The 16,998-nt window shown below is 40.4% G+C and overlaps 1 protein-coding gene across 1 annotated transcript in view; it reads right to left on the reverse strand.

The window, feature by feature from the left end:
• Nucleotides 1-16,998, reverse strand: part of LOC110468287 (kalirin) — a 405,960-nt gene that overhangs the window by 110,508 nt on the left and 278,454 nt on the right. The window contains exons 12-13 of the mRNA XM_021526058.3: nt 9,529-9,698; nt 4,439-4,613 (exon numbers count right to left, since the gene is read on the reverse strand). Of these exons, the coding sequence (XP_021381733.1) occupies nt 4,439-4,613; nt 9,529-9,698 (345 nt within the window). The remainder of the gene's footprint in view (nt 1-4,438; nt 4,614-9,528; nt 9,699-16,998) is intronic.

The following is a 16,998-nucleotide window of genomic DNA, read 5'->3' on the forward strand; positions in this document are numbered from 1 at the left end:
GACATGTATTGGCTGAGATCATTCCTGTTCTCAGTCATTGCATTCTACAGAGGCCTACAGGTGAATTTGATAATCTCTCTAAAGAAGTTAAAAGGGAAAAATATGCAGAAAGACTCTGCACAGCAGTAATTTTTAGGGGTTGCCACTCATTGCATTTTACCATTTGGTTCTGATACATTTACTCAGCATTTTGCTGTACATTTGCGTTCACTCAAATAACGGTTAATAAGCCTTTAAATTACTATTTCTGAAGCAAGGGACAAAGTACACTTGACAGCTCTTCCTGAGGACATAACTCTGGAGCAAGCCTGTGCTTTGTATGTACAATACACTCAGCGTGGTGCCAGCGCTGCTGCTGATGCCTCCAGCCCTCACCCCTCCAGCCCTGCTCCCCATTCCCTTGCAGCAGATCAGCTCCACACTCACATTCCATGAAATCTCCCGAGTTACCTGGCTGGCTGCACAAACTCAATTGAGTCTGTATCAGATAGAAAGACCAACATATAATGCCAATGATCCTGTCTTGTTTTGAAACATGCAGTGGCTTAGTAAAGGAATAAATCCTATCAGGCATCAGAGTTAGACACGTTTCCTAAATAAAGGATGGGCTTTCATTTTCTGTGTTAAAACATAGGGCAGAACAGCCCCCCGTAGGGACAGCCAGGGTCTCTCATGTTTCTGTTACGTCTGTTTTCAGGTGCTGCCATAGTTTGGATTTCATAACTTACCCTGAGAACCCAGAGTAAATATCTGTCAGTATAATGAGATTAAGGCAAGAAAGAACAGGCAGCACATGCTATAGGCCTGTGCATTTGTACCCAAATTTGTATCTGCCAAACCTGCCATGACTCCAGTACAACACAAAAGCTGCCTCTGAGGCTTAGAAGTCCTTAAAAGTCCTAAATGAACACAGCTGGTCTGTCCTGACAAAGAAATAGGCAGGTAGCTTCTCTTAAACGAAAGTATTTTTCCTGAAGACAAAATGCAGTAGTTGACAGACTTCACTGAAGTACAAGATCAATAATGCCTAAATAGATGGAAATAAGTGTTGATTGTGCAGTAATCATTAATCCTATAATTTGTCTGGACTCCAAACCTCTGTCAAGATGCAAAGATTATAGAAGAGCTCAAAAACCAGGAGGGCTAGAAAAAAGATGGGCACAGTGTAAGTTTAGGAAGGAGCGCCACAGGAATGGGTTATGTGACCAATGGCACATATTTCAATATCTGGGGAGAGCAGGTCAGGTTCCAAAGAACAAAAGAGAGACACTTCCTAAGCAAAACAAAAAGGCAAATCACTCATTTGCCATTTGTGAGTTTTTAAAAAGACTTACTACTTTGTTTGCCCTATTAATTAGAAAGGAGGGAGAGAGAGAGACGAGCAGGAAAAATAAAGAGAATTGGAAGTGTTCAATACCAAAACTAGATGGAAAGAGACTCCATGGGACATAGCTGTTTTCTGAGGCTGTTGGAAGCAGATGGGCTCCCACAGCTGCATCCCTCCAGCTTCCACCACAGAGATGCAGATCTTCCTCTCACCAGAGCTGCCAGGGAAGGGTCCTCATGTCGAGGGACTCCCTGGAGCACAAGAACCAACAGACCCAAGAACACACACCTGAGGGGGGAAATGGGAAACTGGGTGCTTGACAAGGCAGAAGCTGCAATGAGGAGAAAGATGTTCAAATTTGGGAGGAGGACACACATTTTGCAGGCAGTTTGTTTGAGTGCAGGATGGATTAACACAGCTGCAGCAGGTAGAGGTCTTTCACTAAGGATGTGTTCAATATGGCACTGCTCTTTGGACAGATGGAAGGGGGCTTATCTAGTCTAGAAAAGAAGAAATTAATTTGACAATCAATCATACTGGTACACATTATTTCACAATTCTTAATCTATGCTGGATCTAGGCTATTATGGAAAATTAAAACCTAAATACATTTCCAGTCATATCTCAAGCTACTTGTCTTTAGTAGAAAAAAATACTTCATTTCCTGTTTTAAACATCATCATCTTTTTTCCTCAACAGCTTGGAACTGTCAACCATCAGAAATACTACATTAAATTATGGTAATGAAAAAAATCTTTTGTTTCTCAACAATGGCATGAGATAATTCTGTTAATTCTTGCAAGAGTTTCCTACTGACTTGGAATCTTCATTATACAGCTGAGGCAACTGACTGCAATCTACTTTCTAAGCACCATTACTGTGTCAATTTGAGCCAATTCAGCTGTTTGTAATGCATATCATACATGTGTTATTTAACATTTTATTTCAAACTGCCTTTGTTTTATTATCCATCAAACTGCCTTTCTTGTTTAAGCACTAAATGTACTTAGAGAATTTAAGATACTGACCTGGGTATGTTTTTCACTGTGTTTCAGTAGAAATTGTCAAAATTATTCTAAAATAAAAAAATATTTTTTTCCGAGACAGGGAGCTTTCTAAACAAAATCATCTGCCCATAGACTCTCTATGAAACATTATCTCAGATTTCCCTGTAATATTAATCTTGCAGAGGGAATTCAGATGTTCATATGATAAAAAAATAGCAAATCTACAGTGACAACTAATGGTGATTTTCTTTAAAATCCTTTCTTGCTAATCTGATTTTAGAAGACTCGAAGCACATTTCCAATTTTAAATATCTTAATGTATCACAGCCACTCCATTCTGTGAATATACAGAAGTAAGATTCTTGCAGAAACAAATCAAAGGTATCCACAAAGTATTTCCATATTGGTATCCTATGTGAGGGGAATAATGCAAGTCACATCCTCTTCTGATGCCTCAGTTGTCCTATCAGTAAAGTAATGCCTGCTAGTGACACTCTTTGATAGAAAGACTATTTACCAAGAACAAGAATTTGAGAACAGTGATTTGCTTTAATTTTTTAAAAATATTTTTACTTAAATCAGCACAATTATAGGTCCAGACCTTGAATCTGCAGTAAAACAGCCCAAGACCTTAATGAGTAACTTGCATGGGTTCACCACATATTGTCTACAAACACATTTGGGTACTCCAGAGGCACATATTGGTTGTCTCTTTCTTCTTTTTCTTCATTTTTGAAAACACAGATGCCATTTACAGGTATGTTCAAGTACAGCATTCACACCCATTTACATCTTTAAAGTAAAACTCTTAATTATTCAGCATCTGACACTCCAACATGTATAAAAAATCTCTTCTATTTAAATATAGGAGATAACATACTCTGCTGAAAGAGCAGTATCTGACATGAAATAGATACATTTAGATATTTATACACAAATACAAAGAATGATGCCTCTCAACAGCAAGGAGGCTGCACATAACTGGTAAGTAAATTAAACTATTCCAATTTCCATAATTAACAAGCACTGTAGGACAGACTGAAGTGAAACACCTCACTGTGAAGGCACAGCAGAGAAGCTCAGATACTCCTCACTGATTCCCATGTCTGGCATTCACCAATAGAACAGGACACCTTTTAAGAAACTGGACACCTGCCTTTTATTCCACTACAATTCATCATGTCATGTCTTAAACACAAAATGTAACACAGCATTCTAAACTTCCCACTAGTTACTAGAACCTACAGATTTACAAACCCCACCTTGGGAATGTATCATCCTCAAACACTTACAGGTGCTCCCTGAACTGAACAAGCCCCAGGGGATACAGCACAACACACCCCACAAGGGACACAAGCACTAACATCAGTCTCACAGACTTTGTGTATAAGTTAATGCACATTTTGTTCCTTTTTCATCTCCTATCAGAACTACAGAAAGTAATTATTGAGATTGGCTGGAATATCTTCAAAATTTCTCACTTCAAGAATACGTCAATATTTTGATGAATTTTCCTTCCAGTGCTTTTGATTCCAAAACAGAAGTACAAACAAAACCTGAAAGGCCTTTTTTTTTTGCATGAAGACATACAAATGTCCCTTTAATTTTCTAAGGGACATTTTTTTTTCCTTTTAAAATAAATCCACTCACTGTCTAAAAAGCTCACCTTTTAAATATCCTTTCCTTTTATGAGTAACATGTTTGTTCACTCTGTAGTTTAAAGACAGGCATGTATCTGTTTTTATCTGAAGAGACAAACCTCACTAGGAATATTGATCTTTCAAATCCCTGAGTGACTCATGTCAACAGAGAGTTACAACAGGCATCTCATAAAGCTTCTCTGCAAAGCAGGCAGATTCCCAGTCAGGTAAATACCCATGCACCCATTTCAGTGCATTCTGGCAGTCATCCTGAAGCATGCTTTAGGTCCAATAGTCTGAATTAAAGCACAGCTTTATTTTTACTCACTCTTTATTACTCTCTCTTCCCTTTGCTGGCCAGCTGAGCAGAATCAAACAGCCCAAGACGTACCCTCGCGGGGTATGCTCACATGTTCTCTCTCTCCCACAGCTCCCCCCACCCAGGTCATGCAGCCAGCTCTTACCTCAATGGTGTACTGCTCAAAAATCCGGAGCTGAAGGAAAATGTCTAGCTTAATCTTCCTCTCATGGAAGAGCTCTTCCATCTGTACCTGGGCCTCGTCGAGCTGCTGGAGGACGGACTCGATGTGGCTGATGGAGCTGTTGTGGGGGGTCTTGTTGCTGGAAACAGCAGAGTCCCTGTAGCAAGGCAGAGGGCAGGGTTAAAGCTGAGCTTCAGGCAGGCAAAAGAACAAGAGCTGCACATCTGTGATTTTGTGTGCTGCTGAGGAGCACACCCAAGCACAGAGGGCTGAGGGAAGGTGTGGGCAACACTCATCTCCTCTACTCGCTGAAATCCTGCAGCTCCTGAGCCTGGCACAAAGTTTGAGCAGGGGGATCATCCTTTCTTGTGTTGGGACACTGTGACCTTACACACTTGGGAGGGGCAGGGGAGGAGATGCACATCAATCTCTAGGGCTCTCTTGAGGAGACTGGCTGGCTTTAATGCTACAGGGTCACCCGCTCCTGCCTATACTTATATCAAGCTGAGATGCTATTAGGTCACTTGGACCTTTACAAGTTAATTTCCTTCATTGCCTTATTACTTACAGACTAATTGAATCAGAATTACGAGTATTTTAGACCAATGGCTAGCAATGCCTTGGTATCCTCTGTATAACATAATACAGCAATGGATAGAGAATGCAGTGCAAAAAACCCCAACACCTTTCAGACACTGCAAGAGGGATCCTGACTTGTCTTTTCACTGGGGGAAATGAAAGGAGATGTAACTGCCACAGGTCAGATACTGCTCCAGGTACATTTTCCATTCACAGGCAGCAGAAGGGAGCAAACCCTTTACTGGTGGGCCAGGACCAAGGGGGAATTTGCTGTAGTTGAAAGCTTAGCATGGGTACAGGAAAGTCCTAACAATTCCTTTTCTATTTGTGCTTTCATGTATATTAATAGACTCACCTACAGTCTGCTATGTCTTCAGCAATTTTTTTTCAGTGACTGTTTTATGGATAAATAACATTTGCAGACATAAAGAACTGAAACTTATCCTGAAATGCTCCACACAAGGTCCCCCAACGTTCAGAAGGGCCAGAATGGAAACTCTGAAGCTAAAATTTAATCTTGGCTTTTTTTTTTGGCACATTGGCTAAAACAAGATTTAGATGTAAGTATTACTGATTTCCCTTGCTTATATGGGAATATTACACCAATATTTCTCTCTCCAGGTGTTATGGTTTCTGCCCCACTCTGTCTGTTTTCACATTCTTGATGATCACAGGGTCTCTGCCTCCACATTAGAGCTGCACAGAGGAAGGAGGAATGAAAATAACTAGAGATTTGCAAACTGCAGCTTAAACTGAGGCTGCATCCAATCAAGTTCTGTTTCCTTCAGTCAGCACCTGTCTTCTATAAAAGGACATGAAATAAGTCTTCACTCAGATGCAGGATTATTATTATTCATATATTATCTAAATTACTCAATGAATTATTCAAGACCGGTGTTGAATAATCTCTCACGGGATCTAGAGACACATTTAGTTTTAGAAATTCTTTTTCATTCAACATTTCACTCTTCAAGACACACTTGCATTTCAGTGACTGATGCAATACAAAAGTTTAAGAGTAGTACTCTGGTGGGGTTTTTTAAGTCTCCTTGGATAAGGCATTGACAACCCCTAGCTAGTGTGGTCTGAGAAAGATCTCCCTGCAGAAAAAAAACATTTCTGAGATTGCATACTACTGTCACAATATTTCCTGTTCTGTCTGGTGATGAGAAACTCTGGGAAAGAATAAATATAAGACCCGTACTAATCTTTGAAAGGCTATGGATTGGAGTTCTAAAATTCAAAGAAATTAGTGAAAAAAAACCCCAAAATAAACTCTGGGGAAGATAAAATTGGACTCAGTACATTGCTGCTGACTTTGTTTAAAATGAGCACTGTGCTCCTAAAACCACTTTCAGTGCTTTCACTGGGAGAAAGCTCAATGAGAAATATCTATTATCTAAGGATTATATGATAAACTACTGCAAAAAAGGCCAGATACCTAACTCTTCAATGTTTTGGTTTTTTTTTCAGCCACAAACACTCCTGCTTTTCACATCTCACTGGAGCAAGTCATTGTTTTGCCTTTCACAGAAGACCAGAAATATTGCCCCCAGCAGCACCCCTGGAACTGCAGTTCAAAAGGTTTGCTTGGCATTGCCTGCTGAGAACAAGGACCACCTCAGCAAAGCACTGATAAGGAAGAGTGAGAAGTGTTTCTATGTGAACCATGACATGCACAGAGTTTCTAGGCAGGCCTGGTTCATTCCTGATAGGTGTGGTCTCCTGATGCAGTCACTGAGGTCCTGAACACCTTGTGTGAAGTGCAGTTCCAGGCACAGTATTTAGTTCAGGCAGCTGAGCTTTTCATCACCTATCTGGAGGAAACAGAGTGCTATGACACAAATAATCTTCTCTAAATGAAAATCTGTCCTCTCAAAGATAAGAGCAAGAAATGTAAAACTTTCCAAAGCTCCATTAATTTTATTGCTTTTAACCTGTGTTATGACATGTTTGATAAGAGCAGCGTATTTCATTCTTTTCATTGTTGTAGCATTTGCAATCTTCATCTATTCTTCATGGCAGGTACAAGGTGATCCACATTGAAATGCAATCCTGTGCTAAGGAAAGACTGAAGCAATTCTAGTTTTTCTTTTATCTGTGTGTTCTTTACCATTGCCAGCAGTGATGAAATCTGGTAAGAGTGGGCACACACAGAGGGAGCTTCACTGGGTTTTTTTTCCACACTGTTCTGCTTTGAAAGAGTCCAGGATCACATTACAAGCTTTGCAGTTAGTCAGAGCCCTCAAATCCAACACTTGAACCAGCTCATCTTGACAGCTCAGCACTGCAAACTTTTGTGTGCATTCAAATGTTTGGTATTAACTCCATCAGAACCAGGGGATCATTTTGCACAAATATGTTCACCTTGCTCCAGCTTGCTCACTGCTGAGAGTACAAACCAGGCCCCAAACCCAACTTTTCTTTGTTAAACACAGCCACCACAAAACCTGCCTTGATATTTTGCATACACTGGGGCATGACACCAATTAAAAAAAAAGTCTCAAAGCTGAAACACTTTTCCAAGACTGAAGCTAAGAATTGACTACATTCACATTAAGAAAAAGCTGCACCACCTTGCAGTTCATCTCTTTCCCATGCTCCACTGACTTCTCAGCTCCAGGTACTACCCTGGCCACTCTCCACACTTCCCTTCTGACTCAGGTGCAGGCAAAAATCCTTTAGGCCAAGCCCACAACCAGAACCAGGACTCTTTAAAAATGTCAACACTTTCTGCAACCCCAAAAAACATTCCCCACTCCACCTGATGGGTTTGTACAGGGTCCTTTTCAGGCTCTACCCCAGGAGTGTTCACACTGAAGTGATGCCATTCCAATAGTTGGGAAGAATAACAAAAAAATGTTAGCCCACAATTTCACTGCCATTTTTTTTTAATCTCACAGAAATGCCCTGAACTTTGCAATCAATTACTTTGCATAAAAGTAAGTTACCATGCAGACCTTTGACTGATCTGCTACAGCTGGCCATAAACATTCTCAGCTAAAACCCCTTCCCCTCTGGCAGCTCACTTACCAAGCCCAGCATGTTTTTATCCTACTAATCTCACCAGCAAAGATGAATAGAAGGATGCAATGTCTACTCCTGATCTTTCCTCTCCAACTCTAATACTGGCAAGCAATACCACAATTCCAGTCCCTTGCCCTCCCATGTGGCATTGGCAAGTCACACAGAGCAAGAGTAGGCACCTCCATGAGCTCTCTGGTGTGGCTGCCCAGGGCTGAATGACAGTCAAAACCTAGAGCAGTCCTTTCACATCTCTCATTAGTTTTTTCTAACCCAGCAGAGAAAACTCTGCATCCAGGATGACAGGGAAAAGCTCAGAGGAAAGCTCAGCACAGGGCAGTATAAAACACTGAAGGACTTCAGGAGGGCTCTTAAGGGCAGAGCTCCACCAGAGCCTCATTGTCCATTGCACTCCAGAGCATCTTGGGCTTTTCCTGTCAGGTTCCTATCATGGCTCATGGTTTTCTGCATATCTCAGATGAGAAGTAAAGGCATCAGATTAGGAAAATTCAGGGTGAGGAAGATGATGTCACTCTCTAGGACTGTCTGGTGAAATGCATGAAACCTGGGATATTTGCATAGTATAATGTATACAGAACATGCACACTATGTACATGTGTGTAAGGGCAACCTGTAACAATACAAAGATCTAAATAATAACTGATGTATGGACTTGGTTTAGTGCCCAGCAACATCCCTAAAAGGCAGGAAAACTTCACTGCTGTCAACAAAGCTAAAGGCACAGAAAACCACTTTAACAACAAATGAGAGAGATTTCACAATTACAAATTCTCTCTAAGCTTACCCTGTAAATATTCATTTGACAATGCTTGCATATTGAGAAAGAAAAGAAACAAAAACATCAAATACCCAACAAATATTGCAACCTTCCCTCCTTCCCCCCCCCCCCCCCCCCCAAATTCTTGGGACTAGTCTCTTCATGTATTTTAAATTAGGTGAAAATGAGCTGGTTTAATTCATAGTCCTAGTAGAAGAACCAGCAGAAAAAGATCCTCTTTGACAATAAATAGAAGGATGCTGCATGCAAAATGAAACAGTGAGGTCTGTTAGACACATGTGTATTTTATTAAGAGGAATACACTTACCCTACATCGGGAATAACCATATAAATCACGAGGCCTCAGTTCACAACCATTTAACAATCTTCTATAAATACCAACTAAAAATATTCACTTCAAACACATTTGGTTCCATTCACTTCCCAGTGCCTATAAATAATCTCTCAGTCAAACAGGAAACCAACACTGATCCACAGACTACTCTAATCAGTCCACACAAATCACTCCCTGTAATTTCAATAAAACACTCAAAGGATTTGAAGAATTATAAATAAGCAAAGAATTAACAACTCTCCCAATTGATCCTAGCTTGCAGTTCCCTATTTAGGCACCCCTAAAGCACAGCATGCATCAGATTTCTCAACACCTGTACCCCAGGTGGATGCTTACCTGAGCTGCTGGATTAGATCTTCCCCTTCTTTAATAACATTGAGGGTAGCATCCAGGGTGGCTGTTTGCTGCTGCTGAAACTGCTTGATAAGCTCCTGAACTGCATCCACAGAATCAGCACAGACATCCTCTAAGAGCTCCTTTTGCAGATCTTCCATCCATGTCCACAGCTGGGAAGAAGGGGAGGGAAATATAAATCAGAGAGGGATTTGAGATTTAACCCTTTTGCTCTCTAATTCCAGGTCAATAGGCATTAACTAAGACTGCATGTTTCACAGGAAAACTGACCTAAAATTTGTAAACCCAAAAAGATAAATTTGTTATTGATTCAATTTAAAGCAAGAAAGTAAGATAAATATAATATCAGGTAGTTTTCAAAAAAAAACCCAAACAAAAACCAAAACCCAAACAATTCAATTTCTGTTTATTATATAGCAATAACTAATTATTTTATTCTGATCAACTCTTTATACTAGTAACAAATTAAAATCTCCTACAGCTGTGATAACCTAACCCTTTCAGGAGCTGAGCACTATTAGCTGCTATTATTTCACATGCAGCTGAAGCCTGTTGCAGGACAGACCTACAATCTTTGGTATGTATGCATGGTACTGACTGAAGTCTAGCTGTGCCTGCTCAGCTATGCCTTCCCAGAGGCTGAGGTTTTGAGGTTTCTTTTTTTTTTTTTTTTTTTTTTTTTTTTTTTTTTTTTCTCCCCAGTACTTAAACTCCCTCCTCAAAATGCACTCAGACTCTGTGTTTTAACTCTGGGAAAATCCAAACATAGGAGACAGCAATATCACTAATCGACCCCATGAAGATCCATTAATTTTGAATAGTCCTGACTACCAGTTTTAAAGCCACAATCACAGCAACAAATCACTGCAAGTGCTTGGGGGAGGATTTCCAGCCAGCTGTTCATCAGAGGTCTGGCCAGGGGCAGGAATGCCCCAGCAGCCTCTCACTGGCTGTAAAGGCTTAAAGCGAACAGAGGTTTCCCCTTTAAGCTCGTGCTGAAAAGTGAGTGTAAAATTGCACCAACCGAGCTGGCAGCCTGCCGGCACACCCTAATGACTCCACCAGAGACTCTGCCCCATTAACCCACGTTTTGCTGGTACGGGCTGCAGGCAGCAGCGCAGTACCAGAGGGAAGCGTCAAAGGATGCGGCGCGGGATGCGGGGCCGGCCGCGGCTGCTCCCGCTGTCCCAGGGACTGCAGAGATTTGTCCCGCAGGGACCTTGGAGTGAACATCAAGCAGAGGAGGACATTGTGTGTGGGTGGCAAAGAGCTGGTAAAAATGTTTGTGTTCAAAACGAGTTGCATTGGATCCCCATCCTGCTGCATTTCCTCTGAGATTGTGAATTCTGCACGTCCACATGAAACCAGGGGAGGATGGGGATGTCTAAAGCTCCAGCTGCTAAAGCTTCTCACAGCCAGGGCCCACACCAAAGGCCAGTCACTAAATGCTACACTATACACATGCTACAGACTTCAAGGATGTTACCTGGCCCAAATCAAAATAATCAAAATTAGAAGCTGTCCCAGAACACTCATGATGCCAGAAAAGGGAGAGCCCAGTGCCTTTTGCTCTGTCCCCACCTCTGCTACCGAGTCCTTGCTTGAGAGACTTACAAAAACAAGTATTACAACATTTGCCTTACTTGTAGGTTTTCCAAAATCAGCTTTGAATATTTTGGGTAAATGCTTCTGTTTATTCATAAATATTATAATAATAATGGCCTGCCCAACTACTGGCCCGAAACAGAACGTCTTTGCTTGGGATATTTACATATTTTCACATTCTTAGGAAAAAGAGTATAAAAGTGGAACTATTAATCAAAGAAACAAATGTAAGTGACTAGGCATGAGAAATAAATGAAAAAATGAAAACATATTTAATAAGCCAAATAGAGATTTTTCGGTTGTAATCTGAGGTCCATGTACTGATCTTCGGGAAGCTGCCATAAAGGAAAAATGCATTAGTGCCTTTATATGTTAATTATATTGAGAATCAACCTGTTTTGATCCAATCCCTACACCCACTCAAATAATAGGGGCAGCTGGACCAAAACAGACAAGGACCAGGTTGTTCAGGAATATTACTTCTGCTTATCAGATCTTCAAGTAATAGAGCACTTTGTAAATACAGAAAAATAGCTGTGTATATAAATCATCCTTCTGTTTTGAGGTGGGAAATCCAGTAGTTTTTTTAACTTCTTGCAATTCTTAGTTCCTTTTTCAACTTAAAAAAGGTAGGAGAATTTTCTTTATAAAAATGAAAGTGAAATCAGGAATTTTGTTCATTGCTAGTTTTGTTCCTTCAGAGGAAAATCCTGTGTTCTAAAGTGTCTCCAGAACCCAACTTTTCAGAAGGAGCATCAGACATTTAAGATTTTACTTCACTTTTTGAGTAGGCTTCTAAATCAATTTCCAAATTCTTTAAATATAAACTGTATTGTATTTACCTGGAATCAAAACACTTACTAATTTCAGAGAGCACTCAAATTTATTAACTCATATTAGCTTCAGATGTTTCCATTAATGACCTCTGACTGTAAGGATTTGCATAATAAAATCTATCAGAATCTAGGTCATCCTTGACTCGGAGGCCTTTAATCCTTTAGACTTCACCAATCCCTGGAAAACCCTAATACAAAGAATCAGCCAATAATAATAAGATTAGAAAGATGTTTCAGGAAAAATTCACAATAGGAATCTGATTCCAAAACCTCCTAGGTTATGTGCTACAACTAATAGCACCTGAAATAAATTGCTGCCGTGTCCCACTTGTGAATGCCACAGCAATGAAAATACCAATTCCATGTCACTGCAACACCAGTTAGAACAGCTGTTAATCATAAAACAGAAATCACATCCTGATTGTCTCTGCTCAGGAAAATCAGTCCCTCTTAGGGCCTGATGTTTCATTCCAATTCAAGTATTTGACCGATTAAAAAAAATCGTGACTCTTAAAGCCCCAAATCACAGGATACCTTGTGCATTTCCAGTCCATGCTGTGACCTACTCTAAGCTAGATAGCTTAGACCAAAGAAACTGTTCCCATTAAAATCTGACATATTGCACAGCACAACTTTCATTTCATATTTGCAGACATTGACTTCTTTTATTCTTAGCCTGAACAAAATTTGTGAGTACTTGTCCCATTCTCGTACATATTTCAAACTACTACTAAGGTACCACTTGATCCCATACAGGGGATGTATGTAGATACATACAGATATTCCAAATATAGAGGCAGAATTTCCACATCCACCTGTGGTAACTTTCACTAAGTTTGCCAGTCATGCATGTGTCCAGAAAAGGAGACAACCTCTGCATTATGTTACTTAACAGGTACTAAACAAGAAATACAGAATCCTAGAAAACAACACAGAAGTATCAAAAAAAGTAAGTTTTGTTCTTCCTTCAACTGATCTATGCTTAGGGGTGATTAATTGGATATGAAGAACCCAATGCATTAGTGGTAGCACCTGAATTCAGTCTATGAGAGATCCGAGTCAAATCTGATTCATGTAAACTTACATGTAGAAATGTCACAGTTGTTAGCTAGAAGAAGTCTCAGGTAAGTACCTATCCCTAAGCCATTAATGCTGAATGTCCATAGTGACTCCACAACTGAAGCTTTATTATACACAAGATTACTAATTGTTCTCTGATTACTAGAACAGTGGGAAAGAAGAATGACTCCCCTCCTTTCCTTTGGGATAGCATCTGGCACCCCTCATGCATTTTGACATCTTTCTTGGATATGAAACACTGGCAGTTTCTCTCCATCCAAGAGACAGCACAGCTTTTTATTCCCAGTTACTTCATCTGCTGAAATACCCTTCATTTTGCTCAATTAGCGAGACCCCTTAACTTGAAGCCTGAAGGACACCTGTACCTGCACCTAAAATTAATGCTTTTCATTTAGAAAAAGGAACCACTTTAAACAAAATCTAAAACATAAAGAGATTGCTAATAAAATCTTGCCTGCATGATTGGAATAACTATTAAACACCCAATGCATATATGCTGCTATTTGTAAATGGCAGAGATGAGTTATAATCCACCCAAAAGCAGTTTAAAAGCATTGAGTTATGAGAGCAGTGCAAAGAACCAGTTCAATCCAGGAGATTTACTGTTGTACAGCATTTTTGCCAGTCTTCAAAACAAGGATGCTAATGGAAACAAGCAACTTCCCAGGGTGTATGTTCTGCCCCTCCACTATGTTAGAAAAGCATCGTGTATTGCAGGGTAGGCCCCCAAAGGATGCTCATGGCAACTCAGGAAGGGAACATTCATCACAACATCGAAGATTAGAGCAGAATGCAGAGGAATTCAGTGACAATCAGGGACCCTGCTGCCACTCCATAAATTGCCATGTGAGTGTTCAGAAAACCAAGGGCAGGCTGAAGAAAACCCCCCAAAACACACAAGCAGAACTGCTTGAGAGAGCAGTTCATCAACCCTATTTCCCTCTGCTACTATGCCAGGCTTATACAAGCCTATTCTATGGCAATAATATTTAGCTTTGTCATGATATGCACTAGAAAGCCACACAGATCCCAAGTTAGGTTAAATTATGGCAGAACTTTAGTCTGTTAAGGCATCTGTTCAAATGCTGTTGTGCATCCAGCTTGACTGAACAGCCTTTAGTAAATTGTCCCCACACCAACGGTGGTGAAGATAAAACTTTCCAGCTCAATTAACCTTCATCAACTGGTATTTATTCACACTTAGAATGCATCCAGTCCTGTTTCAGTTAAAAGAACTGAGAGTTGTTGTAAATTTGAAGCATATTTCAGCAACATTATCTGAAGTCACATTCAGGCTCTCCAGAAAATGTCAACAGAAACACAGGAAACAAAGTCTGTAATGATGAGCTGCAAAGTGACCCCATGCCACCAGCAAAGTGTCACATAATGGCAGCACACCTAATAAAAGGTGACAGGATTGGATATGACCAGATACTACATATGAAATGCCACAACTTCCATGGCAAGACACAACTCTTGAGACTCCCTGCTGCAAGACCTAATGTTGTCAGATACCACCAAACTGGTTGGGAAGACAAGAGGAAAGGGAACATTCTGTGAAAAAACTGATCTCTCCCTAACCTCTTTCTTGTTTTTTCCCTTTCCTCGCCAATTTCTTGACATTTATCCTTGGTTGGGCTGCATCTGGTGCTTCTGTATGCTCAGGCTTTTTAATTAGTAACCTTGCCTATAGCAAAAGGATTTGCACTGCCTAAACATCTGATGCTTTTTCCAAGTCCTGCGTGGACCAGATTGATATAGCACAAAATAATCTCCTCTCAAGGGAAACATGATTTGGGTAGCTAGGCTTATATCAAGGAGTATGTAGATCCCCAGTCCAAGGTCATGTAAATGTAATTCAGGGACTATTTGATCTAGAAGAGAAAATTGATTTATAACTGAAGAATAAAATGTACACATTCTATGCTTCTTCTGCCACCATCATGAATTGTAGAAACATGTTCCTCTTCTTGTATAATTTTAATACATGATTTACAATTAGGAATCTGGTTGTAATTAACTTCAGTAACTGGAATAATCAAATTCTGCACTTGATCACACTGGCTTAGAAAAGTTCTTCCCACATTGGAAGATTTACTCAGTTTTACAGCAGTGTTATGCAGTACAGTTTGGTGCAGGGGAAGCTTCCCACACTACAAATGCAGCAAGCTACTAAAATAAACGCAGATACCCTCACATTCTCCTGTATGTTGTTCACTGGTTCTAAACATCACTTCTCAAATGGAAGCTGCAGTACCTCTTCTCTCTGTGCTTTTTCCAGTGACTGGCTGTATCTGCCACTCGCAGTCTTACCCTGATCTGCTGCTTTGAGCCTTTTGTGTAACTTTGTGCACTATGCCCTGGGAATTGCAAAAACAAATAATTTGTGACAATTCCGAATCATTCTGAAGCTTGCTAAGGACTGAAAAAACTGCACGACTTTTCTTTAACCAATCAGTCTGGTTGGATCCATTGTCTTGAGCCACTCCACTGACACAATTTTCAACTAGTTAAATAGACTCCAGTGCACAGATGTACTTCAGGTGAAAGACAGAACGTGTCCTTTGTGTGATGAGTGAATTACAGGAGTGTACCTATATGGCTTTGAGAAGATTTACTCAGTACACAGATTATTGCAGGCTGCCCACTCTGTTGCCTTTGTACACAGCACTGAAGCCCACGCACTGGAACTGGGAGAAGCTCATCTTCCTCAGCTTCAGGAAATTAGAACGGGTGGAAATGTGTCTCATAAAAAAATGTTTTATGAAAGTTGGCACATCCTATTTAAAGATGCTCATAAAACTCTCTTTTAGCTGCAGCATGAACCACTGTTTTCTGGAGAATGAAGGAAACAGTCTGGAGACCCATTTCCCCAACGTGCAGAACACATGCAAGGGCCTCAAAAGCCAAGGAAAATATTTGAGTGGTGCCATTGGTGTGTAACAATAGTGGTGAATGGCCTGAAAAATGTGGATAACAAAGTATGAACTCAAATGAAGGCTACAGGAGTCCTTTGGCTAGCACATAGTGGAAAGAAGTTCTCTGACATTTGGTTTATGTGGCTGCATTTACAAGCATTTAATTCTCATTACTTTGATTCTGTCTCCTTTACCAATCTTTTGCCATCACAGATGGCAGAATTTTATTCAGTAGTGGCCTGGCTGTGCTTCAAACTCCCCTGCTCAAGAGCAGGATGTGCTGCCAGCGTACCACATCTCTTTTCTTTCCCAGATACTTAATCCTTCATGAAAATCTTGCTTATGGGCACCAAATGGACAGGAAAAAAGGGCATTCTGTACCACCCCAGCTGTCCTGGTTCCTCAGTCCCAGATAGCTTTACAGACAAGATATAGCTCTGCAAAAAACACCACCAAAGTTAACAACTGGTGAATATTGGCATTTTGGTCCAGGCCACACTCTACCCTCTGGAGCTGGAGGGGGATTTGCTTTTATTTTGCTGCTTCATGGTAATTGATTGCTGATAACCCAGAGTGTACTTTGATATACTCACATAAAAATAACACATTTTATGCCAGCAGAGCCCTCTCCATATCTACAATTATCAGAATGATAATTGGAGAAGACAAGTGATCTGCCTTCTCCAAGGAATCTGCCACCCAGGCAACGGACACACACGTTACTCTATGGGCACTTCTGCCAGCTCACTTCTATCACATTCTCTAATTTCTGCCTGAAAATTCACCTCTGACAGGAGTAGGAGAATATTTAGGAATTGAGTACTTCTTAAAAATACCAAACACAACAAAACAGCGTTTACTTAGAATCATATAATTACAGAATCACTGAAGTTGAAAAAGACCTTTTAAATCACTGAGTCCAACCATCCATTTAGCACCATCTACCGCCGCACAGATTCAGATCCCAGCAAAAATCATGGTCATACTAAAAGGAGGCTTAAGACTAAAGTTTA

This window comes from Lonchura striata, chromosome 8 (assembly GCF_046129695.1).
Source record: "Lonchura striata isolate bLonStr1 chromosome 8, bLonStr1.mat, whole genome shotgun sequence".
Classification (NCBI taxonomy): domain Eukaryota; kingdom Metazoa; phylum Chordata; class Aves; order Passeriformes; family Estrildidae; genus Lonchura; species Lonchura striata.